Source organism: Pristis pectinata, chromosome 24, assembly GCF_009764475.1.
Source record: "Pristis pectinata isolate sPriPec2 chromosome 24, sPriPec2.1.pri, whole genome shotgun sequence".
In the NCBI taxonomy this organism is placed as follows: domain Eukaryota; kingdom Metazoa; phylum Chordata; class Chondrichthyes; order Rhinopristiformes; family Pristidae; genus Pristis; species Pristis pectinata.
This window is the reverse complement of record NC_067428.1, coordinates 11,843,456-11,859,764: the sequence shown is the minus strand read 5'-3', so window position 1 is coordinate 11,859,764 and position 16,309 is coordinate 11,843,456. Positions and strand designations below refer to the sequence as shown.

The 16,309-nt window shown below is 43.6% G+C and overlaps 1 protein-coding gene across 1 annotated transcript; it reads right to left on the bottom strand.

The window, feature by feature from the left end:
• Nucleotides 1-251: 251 nt before the first annotated feature.
• LOC127582370 (complexin-4-like) lies at nt 252-16,309 on the bottom strand. The gene is made up of 3 exons (XM_052037545.1): nt 16,125-16,309; nt 2,359-2,446; nt 252-518 (listed from the first exon to the last, which is right to left on the bottom strand). The coding sequence occupies exons 1-3, from the start codon at nt 16,307-16,309 to the stop codon at nt 300-302; spliced, it is 492 nt and encodes a 163-aa protein (XP_051893505.1). The 3' UTR covers nt 252-299.

The window sequence follows — 16,309 nt, the reverse complement described above, 5'->3', positions numbered from 1 at the left end:
ACTATTACCATGTTTGAGGATTTTCAAACCAACTAGTAAGCAAAGCAAAGTTCCTGCTTGCCTGATAGATAAGGAGACTGTGTCCAGAAGGGCAAGCTAAGTCCAGGGATGTGAGATGCAGATCGACTTAGAGATCCTCCTCAAACATCTGGAGAATAAACAGCTAAAATGTGAAGAATGCATCAAACAATGTCAATGTCTATTGGTTTCATTACCTTCAACAGGCCTCATCACAACAATCATATTAATGAGGAATTCTCATCCAACAGAGTTGCAGTGTTTTACAGATTTAACCAACGTTACATCACAGAACATTTCTCCTCAGCTGTCTGCTTCATCTCAGTGAACGTTTCCTGGGCTTTAACCTTGAGGGTGTCAAAGTCCATGTTTTGAATATTCCCCAGGAATGAATTGCTAGCTTCTTCTTCCTCTTCATCCTGTTGCACCATCTTTTTCAGTTCCTCAGGCAGGTCCACATCTCCCCCCGCCATCTGCAGCTGACTCTCATCTTTGTCATTCTGAGAGAACACAAATAAAGGAATTTAAATCTTGTTAACCCATCACATCATTTCCAGCATCCTCTTCCACCTCTCTGTCCATCCAAAGATCAATAGACGGAGAATCATAACTGCCCATACACTTGTGTCCTTGATACATGGTGTGTGGGGCTCTGCACCAGAACTTGAAACCATATCTTACCTGTTGGCTCATGTGATTTGTTTCATGTTGTCACCCCTCTCCTCTGGAACCCTAGCTTATCACACAGACTACACGGCAACCAGCCACCCTCTGATGCTTAGTCTGAGTGGTCCAGACAGTCCACGTAGCCAGGTGTATCACTGTGTAGGGATTGGAGAGCTGAGCTATTGCCCCAGCATTGTATTCTCCAGCAGAGTTAAGATATCTTTATCAGTCACATGTACATCGAAACACACAGTGAAATACATCTTTTTGTGTAGCGTGTTCGGGGGGCAGTCCTCAAGTGTCGCCACGCTTCTGGCGCCAACATTGCATGCCCACAACTTCCTAACCCATATGTCTTTGGAATGTGGGAGGAAACTGGAGCACCCGGAGGAAACCCATGCAGACACGGGGAGAACGTACACACTCCTTACAGACAGCGGCCGGAATTGAACCCGGGTCACTGGCGCTGTAGTAGCATTATGCTAACCGCTAAATTACCGTGCCCTGGCTGTGTTTCCTTTGCCCTGTCCAAAGGGCTTTTAAGGTCAACTGCTGGAGTTCTACACTGCTTTATCCAACTCCAAACAGCCTACGTAGCATAGCATTTCCTGGCTTAAGTGGGTCCTTGCAAGAATGAATGTTGAAAACACTGACTGAGCAAGCAGGAGACTATGAACTTCTACTGCACCCCAACAGTCAGTGCATTTCCCTTTACTGGGTCTATTTGGTCTGTATCCTGAATCATTCTACACCATGCCAGATGGTCAAATTATTGTGATTCTCCACCTCCCCTCCCCACCCCCCCCCCACCCCCCAGGCCTATTACAGATGATGCTTGCCTTTACCTATCTATACCTCTCACTGCCTTGGTGAAGCAGCCAGCGTAATCAAAGACCCCACCGACCTGGGACATTCTCTCTTCTCCCCTCTCCCATCAGGCAGAAGATACAGGAGCATGAGGGCACGTACCACTAGGTTCAAGGACAGCTTCTATCCCACTGTTATAAGACTATTGAACAGTTCCCTTATACGATGAGATGGACTCCTGACCTCACAATCTACCTTGTTATGACCTTGCACCTTATTGTCTACCTGCAATGCACTTCCCTGTAGCTGTGACACTTTACTCTGTATTCTGTTATTGTTTTTACCCTGTACTACCTCAATGCATGGTGTAATGAATTGATCTGTACAAAAGGTATGCAAGACAAGTTTTTCACTGTACGTTGGTACAAGTGATATTAATAAACCAATACCAATACCAATTCATTTTATCTTTTCCTTATCATGTGTCTGTATCAGTTAGCGTATGGCCTGTAATAGCCTTATATTACATGCAACATTCAGTATATTGCTTGCTGCATGTCTGCCAGAGGATACATCTGTCAGGGGCTCTACCTGTCACAGTTGGCCCTTTGTCAATACTGTGCCAGTGACCATAAGTATACCTTCTGCATTGTAATTTTTTTTGTCAGTCACATTTCTCAAACCTCTATGTCACTGTGTCCATTGCATGCATCTTATTTGTGACATGGAGTTCATTTCCTGCACCACTTGTGTCCTGGTTCATTTCATGACTCTTACTCATGATAATGAGATCAGTTTATTTACCTTGCCTGTGATGCTTACTGCCTGTACTTTACCTGTAACCCAGGCCCATCAATCATATCCTACCTGTGGTAGACGGTATTTCTCCCTCATGTGCAATCGAACTGTTGCCCTTTCTGCCTTTCTTTGGGTGAATGCATTGTCTCGTTCTATTCTGGAACAGGAAGAAAATGATATTTTAAGCCACTGAATCTAAAGTTTGGTTACATTCTCTGGATTCTGCTTTAACTTTGGTTCTGGTTAATCTGCAACCAATGTCAACGAAAAAGATTCAGATTTGGTGAATTTGCTTATTGCCTTGTTGGAAAGATTTGTCTTAGGATGCAGTGGGTCAGATTTTCACCACTGGAGGCTGCTTTCATTCTAACACATTTAGCTTGTTAATAAAATTTCTACCAAACTGTTACTGATCCAAAAGGGTTTGAGTCTCTGGGGTACAGACCTGCATTGAAATAATACAATGGCAGCATGGCCTTCTCCACTGCTATGGGCAGTAATTGGGATGCTATAGTTGAACACAAAGGATCCAAGATGAGAAAGGTGTGAGGAGTGGAACAAACTTATAAGATTGAATGTCCTCCTGTGACTTGTCTGCTGTGATTCAGTTCACATCTGAGAAAGAGCCACTTGGCTGACTCATGAGGGATGGAGATTACTGTGAAAATGGACCAGCTAGTGACAATTTCTGCCAGAGTATGCACATTTTTGGGCTGTACCTGTCACAGTCGACCTTTTGTCAGCACCGTGCCGATGGTTATAAGAATATTTCCTGCATTGTAATTTGTTCTTGTGTCAGTCACATTTCTTGAACCTCTGTGTTACTGGGTCCACTGCATCCATCGTATTTATGACACTGAGTTCATTTCCTGCATCCACCTGCAAACTGGTTCATTTCATGTCTCTTGTGAGTGATAATGAGGTCAGTTCCTTTACCTTTCAAGAATGTGACGTTATAGTTTTAATGTGACTATGAAAATCCAGATCAAGCTGGCTACCTTCTGCAACATCTAAATTCCTAGCTAGGGCCTGCAACTGGTGTAGAGCATTCATGTGTTTATTTAACAAATACTATATCTTTGTTAAGTGGACAGCAGAAATACCTGGAAGCTGGTCTGCCTAAATATTGGTCATTGGCGTGAAAATTGGCCCTGGGGCATTAATTTAATGCCCATAAATTGGGGGCAACAAGGTCCATATTCCATCTGTATATTGCCTTCTAATTTGGTAAGAAATGGGAAATAGAATCGCAGGAGTTAATTTTGTTGACAGCTGTACTGCTGCTGGTTATGGGGCTAGGATTAGGTCCAGGACTCTCTCCTGAGGTGTTGGTATTTGCATGGACTGCACATACACACAGCACTGACCAGTGGGATTGCTGTGTTTGCAGCAGTATCAGTGTCACATTCTGCCTTTCAAGGCATTACGTCTATGCTTTTGTCAGCCTCTCAACAATGCCTGTCCCAGAAATGGAAATATGCTTCCATTTCATATGATGCCTTTCAGGATGTCCCAAAGCAACTTTCAGCCAAGTAGGTAGAAAAGTGTAGTCACCACTGAAATGTTAAACATATAACCAAGCAATATGTTTTAATGTGGCTGAGGGATAAAGATCTTTCAGGATGCACCTGCTTTTGTCTTGAAAAGACGCAAGGGAAGATCAAACATTGATTTAATGTGTCATCAGAAAAGTGCCTGAGAAACAGTTGGCTCTGAATGCCTGGCAGCATCCAAGAGGCTCAAGGTGCACAAAACCCCCCGTACCAAGCTCCAAGAGGTCATCAACTTCAAGTGTCTCAGGTGTTGTTGGTGGCACTTTCACCTCTAGGGGAAGCGCAGGTCTCAGTTCCACTTCAGAGCATTGAGCACAAAAACCTTGGTTGTCACTGGGTGCAGAGAGGGTGTTGAACCTTCTCAGTATCCCACTGTCAACCTAAGTGTAGTCATTTGGATGAGGCCTGATTTTCTCTGGAGGACACAAAAGATTTTGAAGAAGAAGAGGGAAGTTAGAGCAGCTTGCAGATAATCTCTGAATACACTGCAGAACAAATTTACCCTGTGTAAAGTTTATCCCCATAAAACATTTTCAATAGATTTTCTGGTCATTGTTACATTGCTGTGCACAATTTAGTTACTGCATTTCCTATATCACAATTGACCATACTTCAAAGGTACTTGAAGGCGTTGGTATAGTCACCCAGGAAATATTTATAATGCTTGTTGTTAGTATGAATTCTCAGGCAAGTGCTTAAATTTAAATACATCACTGCAATATTCACAAGCAAATATGTTCTCATCTGAAAGAATTCTATGCCAGGTCCAATGGGAAGTTCTGAAAGGCATGAAAATGGCTATAAACATGCAGTCTGATATTCTTTCAAAGGCTTTCATCAGAGCATCAGCGACTTTCTATCTCCCATACTGAGAGCATGGTGGGTAGTTTGTAGGATCAGTTGAGTAGCAAAGGAATCCACAATGAACCAGTACAAGTAATCATTTTGTTTAATGGTTCTGTGCGAGAGTAGGCAGTGATAGTGTTTGGAATCATTCATTTGATGGCAGAGAGTATCTAGTGGAGCTGCTTACTTGGACATGCCATAGGTCAGGAATATCAATGATCTCTAGTGGTCGGTGGACAGGGAAGGACTGTGTGATGATGGGGTGGGGTGTAGCAGGGTACACAATTAGATCGGCTAGGGTAAAGGTAGGTCCGATTAAAGACAAAAGTGGGAGAATGTGCCTGGAGGCGGCGGAAGTGGGAGAAGTTCTCAATGAGTACTTCTCTTCGGTATTCACCAAGGAGAGGGGTCTTGATGACGCGGAAGGGAGTGCTGGTAAGGGTAATGTTCTCGAGGTTGTAGATATCAAGAGAGAGGATGTGTTGAAGTTGTTAAATAATATCAAGACAGCTAAATCTCTGGGGCCTGACAGGATTTTCCCCAGGCTGCTTCGAGAGGCGAGGGAGGAGATTGTTGTACCGCTGGTAAGGATCTTTGAATCCTCGTTGTCCACGGGGATGGTGCCGGAGGATTGGAGGGTGGAGAATGTTGTCCCCTTGTTCAAAAAAGGTAGTAGGGATAGTCCAGGGAATTACAGACCAGTGAGCCTTACGTCTGTGGTGGGTAAGCTGTTAGAAAGGATTGTAAGGGATAGGATCTATGAACACCTGGAGAATAATGGACAGATTAGGGACAGCCAGCATGGCTTTGTGAAGGGAAGATCTTGCCTCACAAGCCTGATAGAGTTCTTTGAGGAGGTGACGAGGAAGATTGATGAGGGTAGTGTGGTGGATGTGGTCTATATGGATTTTAGTAAGGCGTTTGATAAGGTACCTCATGGTAGGCTTCTTCAGAAGGTCAGAGGCCAAGGGATCCAGGGAAGCTTGGCTGTGTGGATTAGGAGTTGGCTTGCCTGTAGAAAGCAGAGGGTTGTGGTGGAAGGAGTGCCCTCGGATTGGAGGGCAGTCACTAGTGGTGTCCCGCAGAGATGGGTTCTGGGACCTCTACTTTTTGTGATATTTATAGATGACTTAGATGAGGGGGTGGAAGGCTGGGTTAGTAAGTTTGTGGACAACTCTAAGATCGGCGGTGTTGTGGATAATGTGGAGGGCTGTCGGAGCTTACAGAGGGATATTGATAGGATGCAGAGCTGGGCTGACATGGCAGATGGAGTTCAATCCGGAGAAGTGTGAGGTGGTACACTTTGGAAGGACAAACTCCAGGGCAGAGTACAGGGTAAATGGCAAGGTACTTGGCAGTGTAGAGGAGCAGAGGGATCTGGGGATTCATATTCACAGTTCACTGAAAGTTGTCTCACAGGTGGATAGAGCAGTTAAGAAGGCCTATGGGATGTTAGCTTTCATAAGTTGTGGGATAGAGTTTAAGAGCCGCGAAGTGATGATGCAGCTTTACAAAACTCTAGTTAGACCACACTTAGAGTACTGTGTTCAGTTTTGGTCGCCGCATTATAGGAAGGATGTGGAGGCGTTGGAGAGGGTGCAGAGGAGATTTACCAGGATGCTGCCTGGATTAGACCATATGGAATATGAGCACAGGCTTAAGGTGCTAGGGTTTTATTCACTGGAAAGGAGGAGGATGAGAGGAGACATGATAGAGGTATATAAAATATTGAGAGGAATAGATAGAGTAGACAGCCAGCGCCTCCTTCCCAGGGCACCAATGCTCAAGATGAGAGGGCATGGCTTTAAGGTTATGGGTGGGACGTTCAGGGGAGATGTCATGGGGAGGTTTTTCACCCAGAGAGTGGTTGGTGCATGGAATGCACTGCCTGGGGTGGTGGTGGAGGCAGATACATTGGACAGGTTCAAGAGTTTGTTGGATAGGCACATGGAGGAATGTGATATAGAAGGATATGTGGGAGGAAAGGGTTAGACAGTGTGAGGGTGGTTTGATGGATGGCACAACATGGTGGGCTGAAGGGCCTGTTTTGTGCTATATGGTTCTATGGTTCTATGACTGGCTGTCTAAGCGTTCACTACTGATTGGTATTGGTGCACCTCGCTTCTATCTAATGAGGGGTTCTTAATCCAGTGCTGGCTCTGTTTGTTGTTCACGTTGTAGCATGGAATGTGTGGCATGTTTGAATGTTGATATGTGAACAAATAGAGTCATAGAATTGTGCAACACAGACACATCCCTGTGACCCATCATACCCATACTAACCACCAAGTGCCCGTCAATACTAATCCTAGAGATTATTACAGGGAGTATTTACCAGCTCTACAGAGTGGCTCACTGTCCTCCTTGAAATACACCCTAAACAATTAATGCATGTTGACCCTGGAGAAAAACACATTGGTTTGGAGTCACTTCATGAGGCGAGGATGGAGTGTCGCTGAAACTGATCACAGGAGCTCAAAGCTCTGCATTTGGCGAAGACAAAATGTCTCAGAGGTCAAAGCTTTCCTGAGGTACACAGAATCAATAAACCTGCTGATTGAGAGGCTGACAAAAGCACAGATGTAATCCCATGAAAGGCAGAATACACCAATAATACTGCTGTGGGCACAGCAATTCCACTGGTCAGTGGGCAAGCAGACTGCAGGTAAACTGTGGAATAAGTGGCCCAGCACTTGTTCCACGGCAAGAGATGGTGAACATGGAGCAAGCATAGTTCCCCATCCTGTGCTGTGTGTAGTTGATAGTGCCAACTGAAAAGGCAGAAGGAGTTGGTAATACTGTGAGAGATGTAACAACTGGAGAATTAAACACAAAGGAGGATGGAGCAGAGTAGAGAGGAGATGAGAGGGCAAACAGGACAAAATGGCAGCTCAAGTACAGACAGGATCTATAGGCAGCCTAGAGCATCTGAGTCCTTCACAGTCCACATGGAAAGAATGGAAATGTTCCATGAGAAGACCAATTTGTTGATAGAGTTTGGCTCTGAGACCTATTATAGGTTTAATAATTTGGTAACCCCATAGAAAGCCAAAGATGTTCACAGAAGTAGTGCAAAAACTGGAGGATTATTTCAATCCCCAACAATTTCAAACATCAGCAAGCTGCTAGTTTGCTGTGACGAGACACCATTGGAGAAATGATCCATGACCATATTGCCTTAAAGGGCTTATCAAAAGATTGCAACTTTAGTGAATTATTAAACTAAGTAGATTTTTGTGTTGCTTAAATAATGAATGGATCCTATCCAAATTAAAATTTAAAAAAAAATTTATTTACAGCATGGTAACAGGCCCTTCCGGCCCAACGAGTCCGCACCACCCATTTTTTAAACCCAAATTAACCTACTCGTACGTCTTTGCAATGGGGGAGGAAACCAGAGCATCCGGAGGAAACCCACACAGACACGGGAGAATGTACAAACTCCTTACAGACAGCGACGGGAATCGAACCCCGATCGCTGGCACTGTAATAGCATCGCGCTAACCGCTACACTACCGTGCCGCCAATTGCAGTGTCTTACTTTGGACCTGGCTTGCAAAAATGACCAGGCCTCCAAAATTGCATCCTTAGTGAAAGTGGCAGAGAAATATGCCAAGGAAATTCACCTATCACCCAGCAAAAACATAACAGTAGCTCATAGCCAGATGGCAGCAACAAAAGGTACATTCCTGAAACAAGGTCAGCAACACAATAGTGAAAATTCATGCTACAGTCACAATGACAGCCATTTACCATAGGACTGACCGTTAAGGACTATGTATCGGAAAAAGGGATGTGCAACAGTCCAGACCTAAAATAACAAACTAGAGCAGTGTCACCGATACAAATGTCAGCAGGTACATCGGTGCCAAGAAGGTACAGTTACATCTAAAAGACATTTGGACAGGTACATGGATAGGAAAGTTTTAGAAGGATATGGGCCAAATGCGGGCACATGGGACTACCTTAGATGGGTATCTTGGTCAGCATGGACGAGTTGGGCCGAAGGGCCTGTTTCTGTGCTGTGTGACTCTTCGACTCCTTTACATGTCCAGCAGGACAACAGAGGGGGAACTAAAGCAGAAAATTCTGGAAACACCGAGTGTCAGGCAGCATCAGAGAGAAACAGAGTTAACACTTCAGGTCAGTGACCCTTGATCAGAACTGGAATAGTGAGAAAACTAGTCAGTTTTATGTGGGGAGAGGTGAAGGGAACATCACTGATAGGGTAGAGAGGTTATCTGGGTAACATTCATCCATTAACTGGACGGTACCAAAATAATTATGTTAACTGGATAGCCTTGATCCCTATCCTAATGCAGACATTCCCTTTGCTCTCTCCACCCCCTCCCTCTCTCTGCAACTTAAAACGTGCTTGTTCTCTCCCTTTTTCAGTTCTGATGAAAGGACATTGAGCTGAAACATTAATTCAAGGGGAACTAATGTACCTTATTATAATTTAGGCATTAAAACAACATGCCAATTTCCAATAATGAATTGGCTGCGTAAATGCCGGTTCTAAGTTTATTGCAGGGAGAGCGAACAGTAGGCTGTGCTGATGGTAACTTCATTAGGATGAACTGCAGGCAGCAGATTTAATAATCTTCAATTTCCAAACAATTTTGCAATCTATCCTAACAGCAGCTTAATAATGCAACCATGGGGTGGCACAATGACACAGTCAATAGTGCAGATGCTTTAAAACTTCAAGCACTGTGTATTTAGTCCTGACCTCTGGTGCTGTCTGTGTGGAGTTTGCACATTCTCCCTGTGACCACATGGATTTCCAGTGGGGCTCTGGCTTACTTCCACATTCCAAAGATGAGTTGGTTGGTGGGTTAATTAGTTACTGTTATATTGCCCCTAGTGTAGGTGGATGGGAGGGGAATCAGGGTGGAGTGGATGGGCATTTGAGAGAAAATCGGTTTCAGTGAAATAAGTGGGGACTGGGATTGATGGGGTTGCTCTGAGAACTGGCATTGACTTGATGGGCGGAATGGCAATCTATGTCGTGAAAAAACTAAAGTATGAATATGACATACTCTAGTGAAATACTGAAGGACAGATTCGAATACAAATACAGCTTATGTTATAATGGTCAACAGAGCTGCCAATAGTTGAAGTTGACTGTACAGAGTGAATGATATCACGAGATGAAGTTTAACCTTAAGATTTAAACTTAAGACCAGTTGTTTAGTGACCATAAACACACAACGGAATCACACTTGAAAACACTTAGAAAACCAATGAAGTCTTATGTACAGTTATTACAGTTCATTGTACACACATACATCAACCTGAAACCAATCGAGAATATTGTAAACCTTGACCAGTGCCAGAGTCACTAAAAAATCAGATGGAAGACAAACTAGACAAGCTAGAAAAGGGTGGCGTCTAAATGAAAATGACTTAAGGGGAGTGGGTAAGGCTAACAAGATAGGTAGATTAGTCAGTGGTTATAAAGGTGGCACAGAAGGAGGCCATTTGACTCATCAAGTCTTTCCTGGCTCCCAGCAAAGGAATTCAATCAGTCCCATTCTCCCCCTTACTTCCCTGTAATCTGCTCTCTCACACATACCCAACCAGTTTCCCTCATTCTCCTGCATCCCTACACGAGGGGCAATTTTGGAGTAGCAGCACATCTTTGGGATGGGTAGGAAACTGGAACACTTAGTGGAAACCCATAGGGAGAACATAGAAACTCAACAGCTGAGGTCAGGATTGAACCCAGGTTGCTGTAGCAGCACTAACTGTATCACTGTTTTGCCACAGCGTTCAGGAGGTCTCAGCATTTGAGAAAGTCTTTTAACGTACTGAACCTGTAATTCTTGTACATATCTGGAGTATCTTTTCAAAGAAACATAACAGTGTGATCTCTTTCTACGTAAATATGTACATAAGCCACATGTATATGTGAGGTAATGATATCATAATATATGTAACATCGGCACACATGGTTGTTGTTGTTGGTGGTGGTGGTGGTGCTTCCTGGAGATTATGATGGACTTTGTTAGGAGCTCTGTTGGAGTGGCTCACAGACGATCTGCAAGTACACTGTAGAACAGACGACCATGATCTGAGATGGCAAGCCTGTGTGAGCACAAAGGTCCACTGCAAATTTGCAAGTAGTGAGACTTCACATCCATTATTGATAGATGACCATATGATCAGTTTCTGGGATGGTAGTTAAGGGATTAAGCATTAAGCAGGACTTTCAGAGAATTACCCTTCTCTCTGAATTGGGTCATAGGTCCACCTAAAAGCCAGACAGTGGCTCCGTTAAAGAACTCATCTGAAGCAGCATCGCTGGACAGCATTTCCTCCCTGATATGGCAGCCTTGACTTTGTACTCAAGGTCTGGAAAATGAAGGACATTTGCTGATTGAGAAGGCTGCCACTGGATGTGGATAAATTGGAAATAAGAACACCAAGACTGGTTGGATCGGTCACAGATGTGATGAAATGATCTGTATGGGCAGCATGTAAAACAAAGTTTTTCACTGTACCTCGGTACGTGTGACAATAAAAAATCAATTTACTAATTTACCAAATTATTGGCCTTTATATGTGACATCTGTGGCTTTATGGGATATCTCTATTTTTAGACCTTATAACCAAAACATTGGATATCCCTACATCATAGCAATGTCTGTTGATACTGGAATTAAAATAAAGATGGCTGTTCAGTACAGACATAGTCTGGGCAGTTCATCTGAGGGAAGGGCTTGGCTTTATCTGTTCTTTCTCCCTCTCCCCGAGCAGAGCCTGGTCACTGGCTCTGTGTCACAAGTAAATCCTGCTAAAGCTCTTTCACCCTAAGCCGCTGCTGTCAAAGTTTAGCCTCAAATCCTGGATTGCACTAGTTACCTGGCTTCGTAAAATAGAAGGTTACTTAGCCCACTTTGTTGGCACGATCATTACCATATTTCCTCAAATACGGGTTGCTCTTTTTAAACTAAATAATTGAAGTTGTAGATGAAACCTAAACAGGAATTAGTACCAGCTCCGCACACTGGAGTGAATCAAACGTTATACAGAAGGGTGATATTGTAACATAATATATTACATGATATTAAACAATATTATGTCATATTGTATTATACATGGCAGCACGTACAATAAATATTTCTAAAGATAACCCTGTGCTTCCTTCTAGTCTGTATTGACACCGGTGTGACATCACATTGGACTAGGGAGAGAGTGCAAGAGACAAGGCTGCAAATTAGTGAGACTTTTTCAAGTTGTGCACCCAGTAGCAAGGAACAGTTCACTCATTTACCCAACCATTTAATGACAGCTCTGAGATCGCAGTTTACATCTTCATTCTCTTTTTTTCTCTAGCTTTCCCTGTCCTTCCCTGAAAGGGACTGAAGCTTGAAAAGATAACAGTTCCACAAGTCAGCTCCTCTCTGGACCTTTGTCATTGCGGCCCAGGCCTGCTCAATCCTTCCCTTTACAGATGTGGCTGTACCTCTGTTTCACTTTGTTTCTCTTTTTTCTTTTCTGTCTCCAATTGCTGGTTTTTGAATTGTTACCTTGAAATCTTTCACCTGCACATTAGGCCAGACGTTCCCTCTGCTCTCACCATATCTCCCCTCTCTGCAACTTGGAATGATAGTTCTCTCATTTTTGTACTTCTGGTGAAGGGTCCTTGACTGGAAACAATGACTCTACCCTCAGACAGTGCTTGACCCGCTGAGCACTTCCAGCATTTTCGGTTTTAGTTTTGGATTTCCAGCATCTACAGTGTTTTTGCTTCCGTTCTTCCCCTCTCTGATGTTTGCCCATATGCAGCTGCACTCAAAGGCCACTGCCTTTTATTCAGGATTTGGAAGAGAGTCACAATTTGCCTTCACCTGAGCCCCTGAGACCAGTTTGTAATATCGCCATTGCTACCCTGAGAGATCACATGGGAAATGCTGGAGATTAAACTGGGCAGTCCCCGATTTGTGGCTCAGTATCAAGATATTGGGGGGTTGGAGGGGAAATTAGGGGATGTGTTTCATAACAAAGGCTGCTACCTACATTAAATTTAAAACCAAAATGTTGCAAAATGTTATTTGGGAAAAAGTGAATGAAGTGCAACAGGATGAAATGTGAAAAGAACCTTTAAAATTCTCCAGCTGTCTTCTTGTGTCCATAGTACTGCACTCAGGCAATGGGATATGTTAATTCCACTTCCTTCGCCAGGAGAGGGTGGGAAATACTTCTCCATAAGGTGAGGGCTGCCCAGGTGTGGGAGGGAATAGGAGGTGCAGTATCCCAGCATTCTTTGAGCAAGTGAATGGACCCATTCAACTGCAGGTCCTGCAGGTTTCACTGAACTTTGTTTTGCTTCACCCTTGCTTAGTGAGGAAGTACTTGTCCTCTACGTGGCAACTGCCTCCCAGGATATACAAAACTGGAACAGAAAAGAGATGGATAGACTGATCCCTTGTCCAGCTTTTCCTAGGCCACTGGGAGATGATGTCAGATCAGCTCTGCAGTGTGCTCCATGCTACAAAACTAGGCTGAAGCTCACCGTGGTGGGATAGCACTGACAACTCCATGACATGTTCAGGAACTCTTCGATGGAGCTGATTCTGAAACATTTCAGGCCACAACCCAGACTCCAGCTGGTGCAGGTGCACCCAGGCATCTGGTGTCCATCCACCAGTTAGAGCCTGGAGTTTCCGGGCCTCAGGAAGGTGAACTTGGGGTTTGCAGCAAAGTCCCTGAAGGCCAGCTGAACTTCCTAAATTATCAGTGACTCCAGGTCCCATCTGGAGAATCAGAGAGTCACAAAATCTTTGAAAATTTGTGACACAGAAAGAAGTCATTCAACCCATTGTATTCGTGATGGTTGAGAAAGGGCTACCCAGTGTAATCCAGCCTTCAAGCACTGGATCTGTCACCCTGCAGGTCACAGCTCTACAGGTACACATCCAAGTACTGCTTAAGTGTGGCGAGTGTTTCTGCCTCCATCACCCTTTCAGGGAGTGAGTTCCAGACCCCTGACACCTACTTCCTCATCTCCCTTCTAATCCTTCTACAAATTAATTTCAGTCTAGGTCCCCTACTTTTTGAACCCTCTGGTATGGCAATAAGGTCCTTCCCATTTATTCTGTGTAGGCCTCTCTTTAGTCTAAAAGAAACAAGGCCAGCTCTTCCTATCATTGCTCATACTCCTCATGCTCTCATAGCTACAATTTAAAAGGGCTAACAACATCTTCATAAGTTTCCACATACACACGTGCACGGATACACACACTCACGCACACACCCATGTGAACACACTCGCACGTGTGCACACACTCATGCACACACACTTGCATGCGCGCACATTCACGCACACATATTCGCTGCTCGAGTTAAACACTTGCCCGTTTGTGTGTAAACTGCGTACAAACCCCAGGCAGCACAATCCAGGTTACAAACCAGGACAATTTTCCCATCATGTAGCAATCTCAGTCTCATAATATGGTAATGTATTTGAGAAAACAAGGTAATACAAATATTGATGTGATAATTATCAGATATTTCATCAATGCTGTTTGACTGGTTAATATTGATTAGGACAGATGGATAATTGCTCTTTGAATTAAAGCCAAAGGACATTTTACATCCATTTGAGATTTTGGATGCCCCACCTGAACGACTACATTTCTGGCAATGCAGCACTCCTTCAGTATTGCACTGCTGCAGCCTAGATGTTGCGCTTAGGTCCCCGGAGAGGAATTTAAACTCACAAATTTCCTGCTGGCAGGCAGCTAAATGTGACTATTGAGTGAAGAGAAGATTGAGTTTGCTTGCACCACCTCCTGTAGTTAAATGGTCTCCAAAAGATAAAAGTATTCATTGGAAGCAAACACTGGTTTTCATTAACTGATGAGAGGTAGATTAACATAAACATTCTCACGACTTGTATATAATCTGTCACCTCACGTTAACCTGTTACTTGAGGTGATTCAAATGCACAAAGGCCCAGGCAGTTGTCACTGTGCACCTATTAAGGTAAACAGGTCTCCCGGGATGTTGTTACAGCTGCTGGATAATGGGTTTCTTTCTAGTGAACAACTCCAGGTTAAGGGTGAAGGCAAATCACATGGAGGATGCAAAGAGGAAGGAAGAAGGTGAGGCTTAAAACTCCAGAGACTATCAGAGAACTGGAAAGGAAGGAAAGGAAGGTCCAGAGCAGCCGTTGAGTTGCATCATTTTAAAAAGGTGGAAAGTAAAGACTTAACAAAGCAGAATGGTGGAAAAGTATGTAGACAGGGTATTTCGGTTAAGAGGAATAATCCAAAATGCCCAGTAGATCACTGACCATTTAAATCTGTAACATAGAGAGGGGGTAAAATCAAAGAAATATATTCAATGTAAAACTGAAGTACAGAGTAAGTTTATATGGAGAGAAACTGAAAAAGAATAACAGGGCCTGAGCTTATATTTTGCATTTGATAGCAGAAAGTATCCATTTTTACCAAAAGATGTCAGAGATTTTTACAATTTAGTTGAACTTATTGACTTCAACACAGTTTATTACCCTGAATGATCTCTCTTGTAATTGCCCCTCTCCACACTCTGCCTAAAGGCCCTGATGCTCACAGAAATACAGCTTTTCAAGGTGTCACCTGTCCTCTAATGCCTTAACTGAATAACCTTGTATGAGTGTCACCTGCCTATTCGACAATGAGAGGCACCACAGCCGACCCTGATCTGGCCTATCCTGATGTCTGCCATCACAACGTTTCCATTGGAGCTATTGACAAATGATCAGAAGTGAGAAACCTGGCTGATTCTTTCCCCTCCACTAGTCCAGGATCACTTTGCTCAAATATGGTCTCAGTCGGGGATTGAAGCTGAGGCTATCCTTATCATTCTGTTTTCTCATCACTCCAGCTGATGCATTCAGTGCTTTGGTTATTTCAATCCTGGGAAGGGATGTGGTAATCCATGCAAAATTGAATGCTTGACAGACTGGTTTTCAAACACACTGGTTTTCAAACAGCATGGCCCATAATGGCTGTTAACCTTCAGGAAGAATTGCTGTGTGCCTCAAGTTTGGATTGTGATATTTACAACTGAATAGTTTCTCATTTCTAGCTGTTAATGTGTATCTCTCTAGAGTTTGTTTTAGAAGTCACCATTTGCAAATTCTAGGAGGACTCTAAGCAAACAGCATTCATTCCAGTTAACAGAGTACAGTGGACGGTGACTCTATTCCCTGCCTGCACTTCTTTTGTTTATGCATAACTAATAATAATGTGTGCTCTCTAAACCTTACAGTGAAGAGACTCGTGAATTAATTAAAAAGTTTAGGATTTCATTAACACATTTAATTTCGATACTGATTTGTTTTGTGTACACCAACTCAACATTATAAAAAATTCATCCTAGCTTGTGTTCCCACAATTTTACACCTTCCCTTTCAACCCCTTCTACTGTTGTAGCACTCACTTTTCCTCCAAAAGCTGCCGTTGGTATTCCTCAAACTCTTCCCTGGTCATTCCAGTGCTTTGCGGAGTCGGCTTTCCATCTCCCTCCGCTGCTTTCTCCTCTTCTCCTCCTCCTCCTCCTCCACCTCCTCCACCTCCAAGATCTTTTATTTTCCCACTGATCATGGTTTTGAGGAAGAATGTCAT

Excerpts from the sequence above, each read along its gene's own strand:
- LOC127582370 (XM_052037545.1), bottom strand. The coding sequence starts at position 16,309 with ATGACATTCTTCCTCAAAACCATGATCAGTGGGAAAATAAAAGATCTT. Across the intron at positions 2,447-16,124 it reads CGGCAGCTTTTGGAGGAAAA|AATAGAACGAGACAATGCAT; the intron begins GTGAGTGCTACA and ends TTCCTGTTCCAG. Across the intron at positions 519-2,358 it reads AGAAATACCGTCTACCACAG|AATGACAAAGATGAGAGTCA; the intron begins GTAGGATATGAT and ends GTGTTCTCTCAG.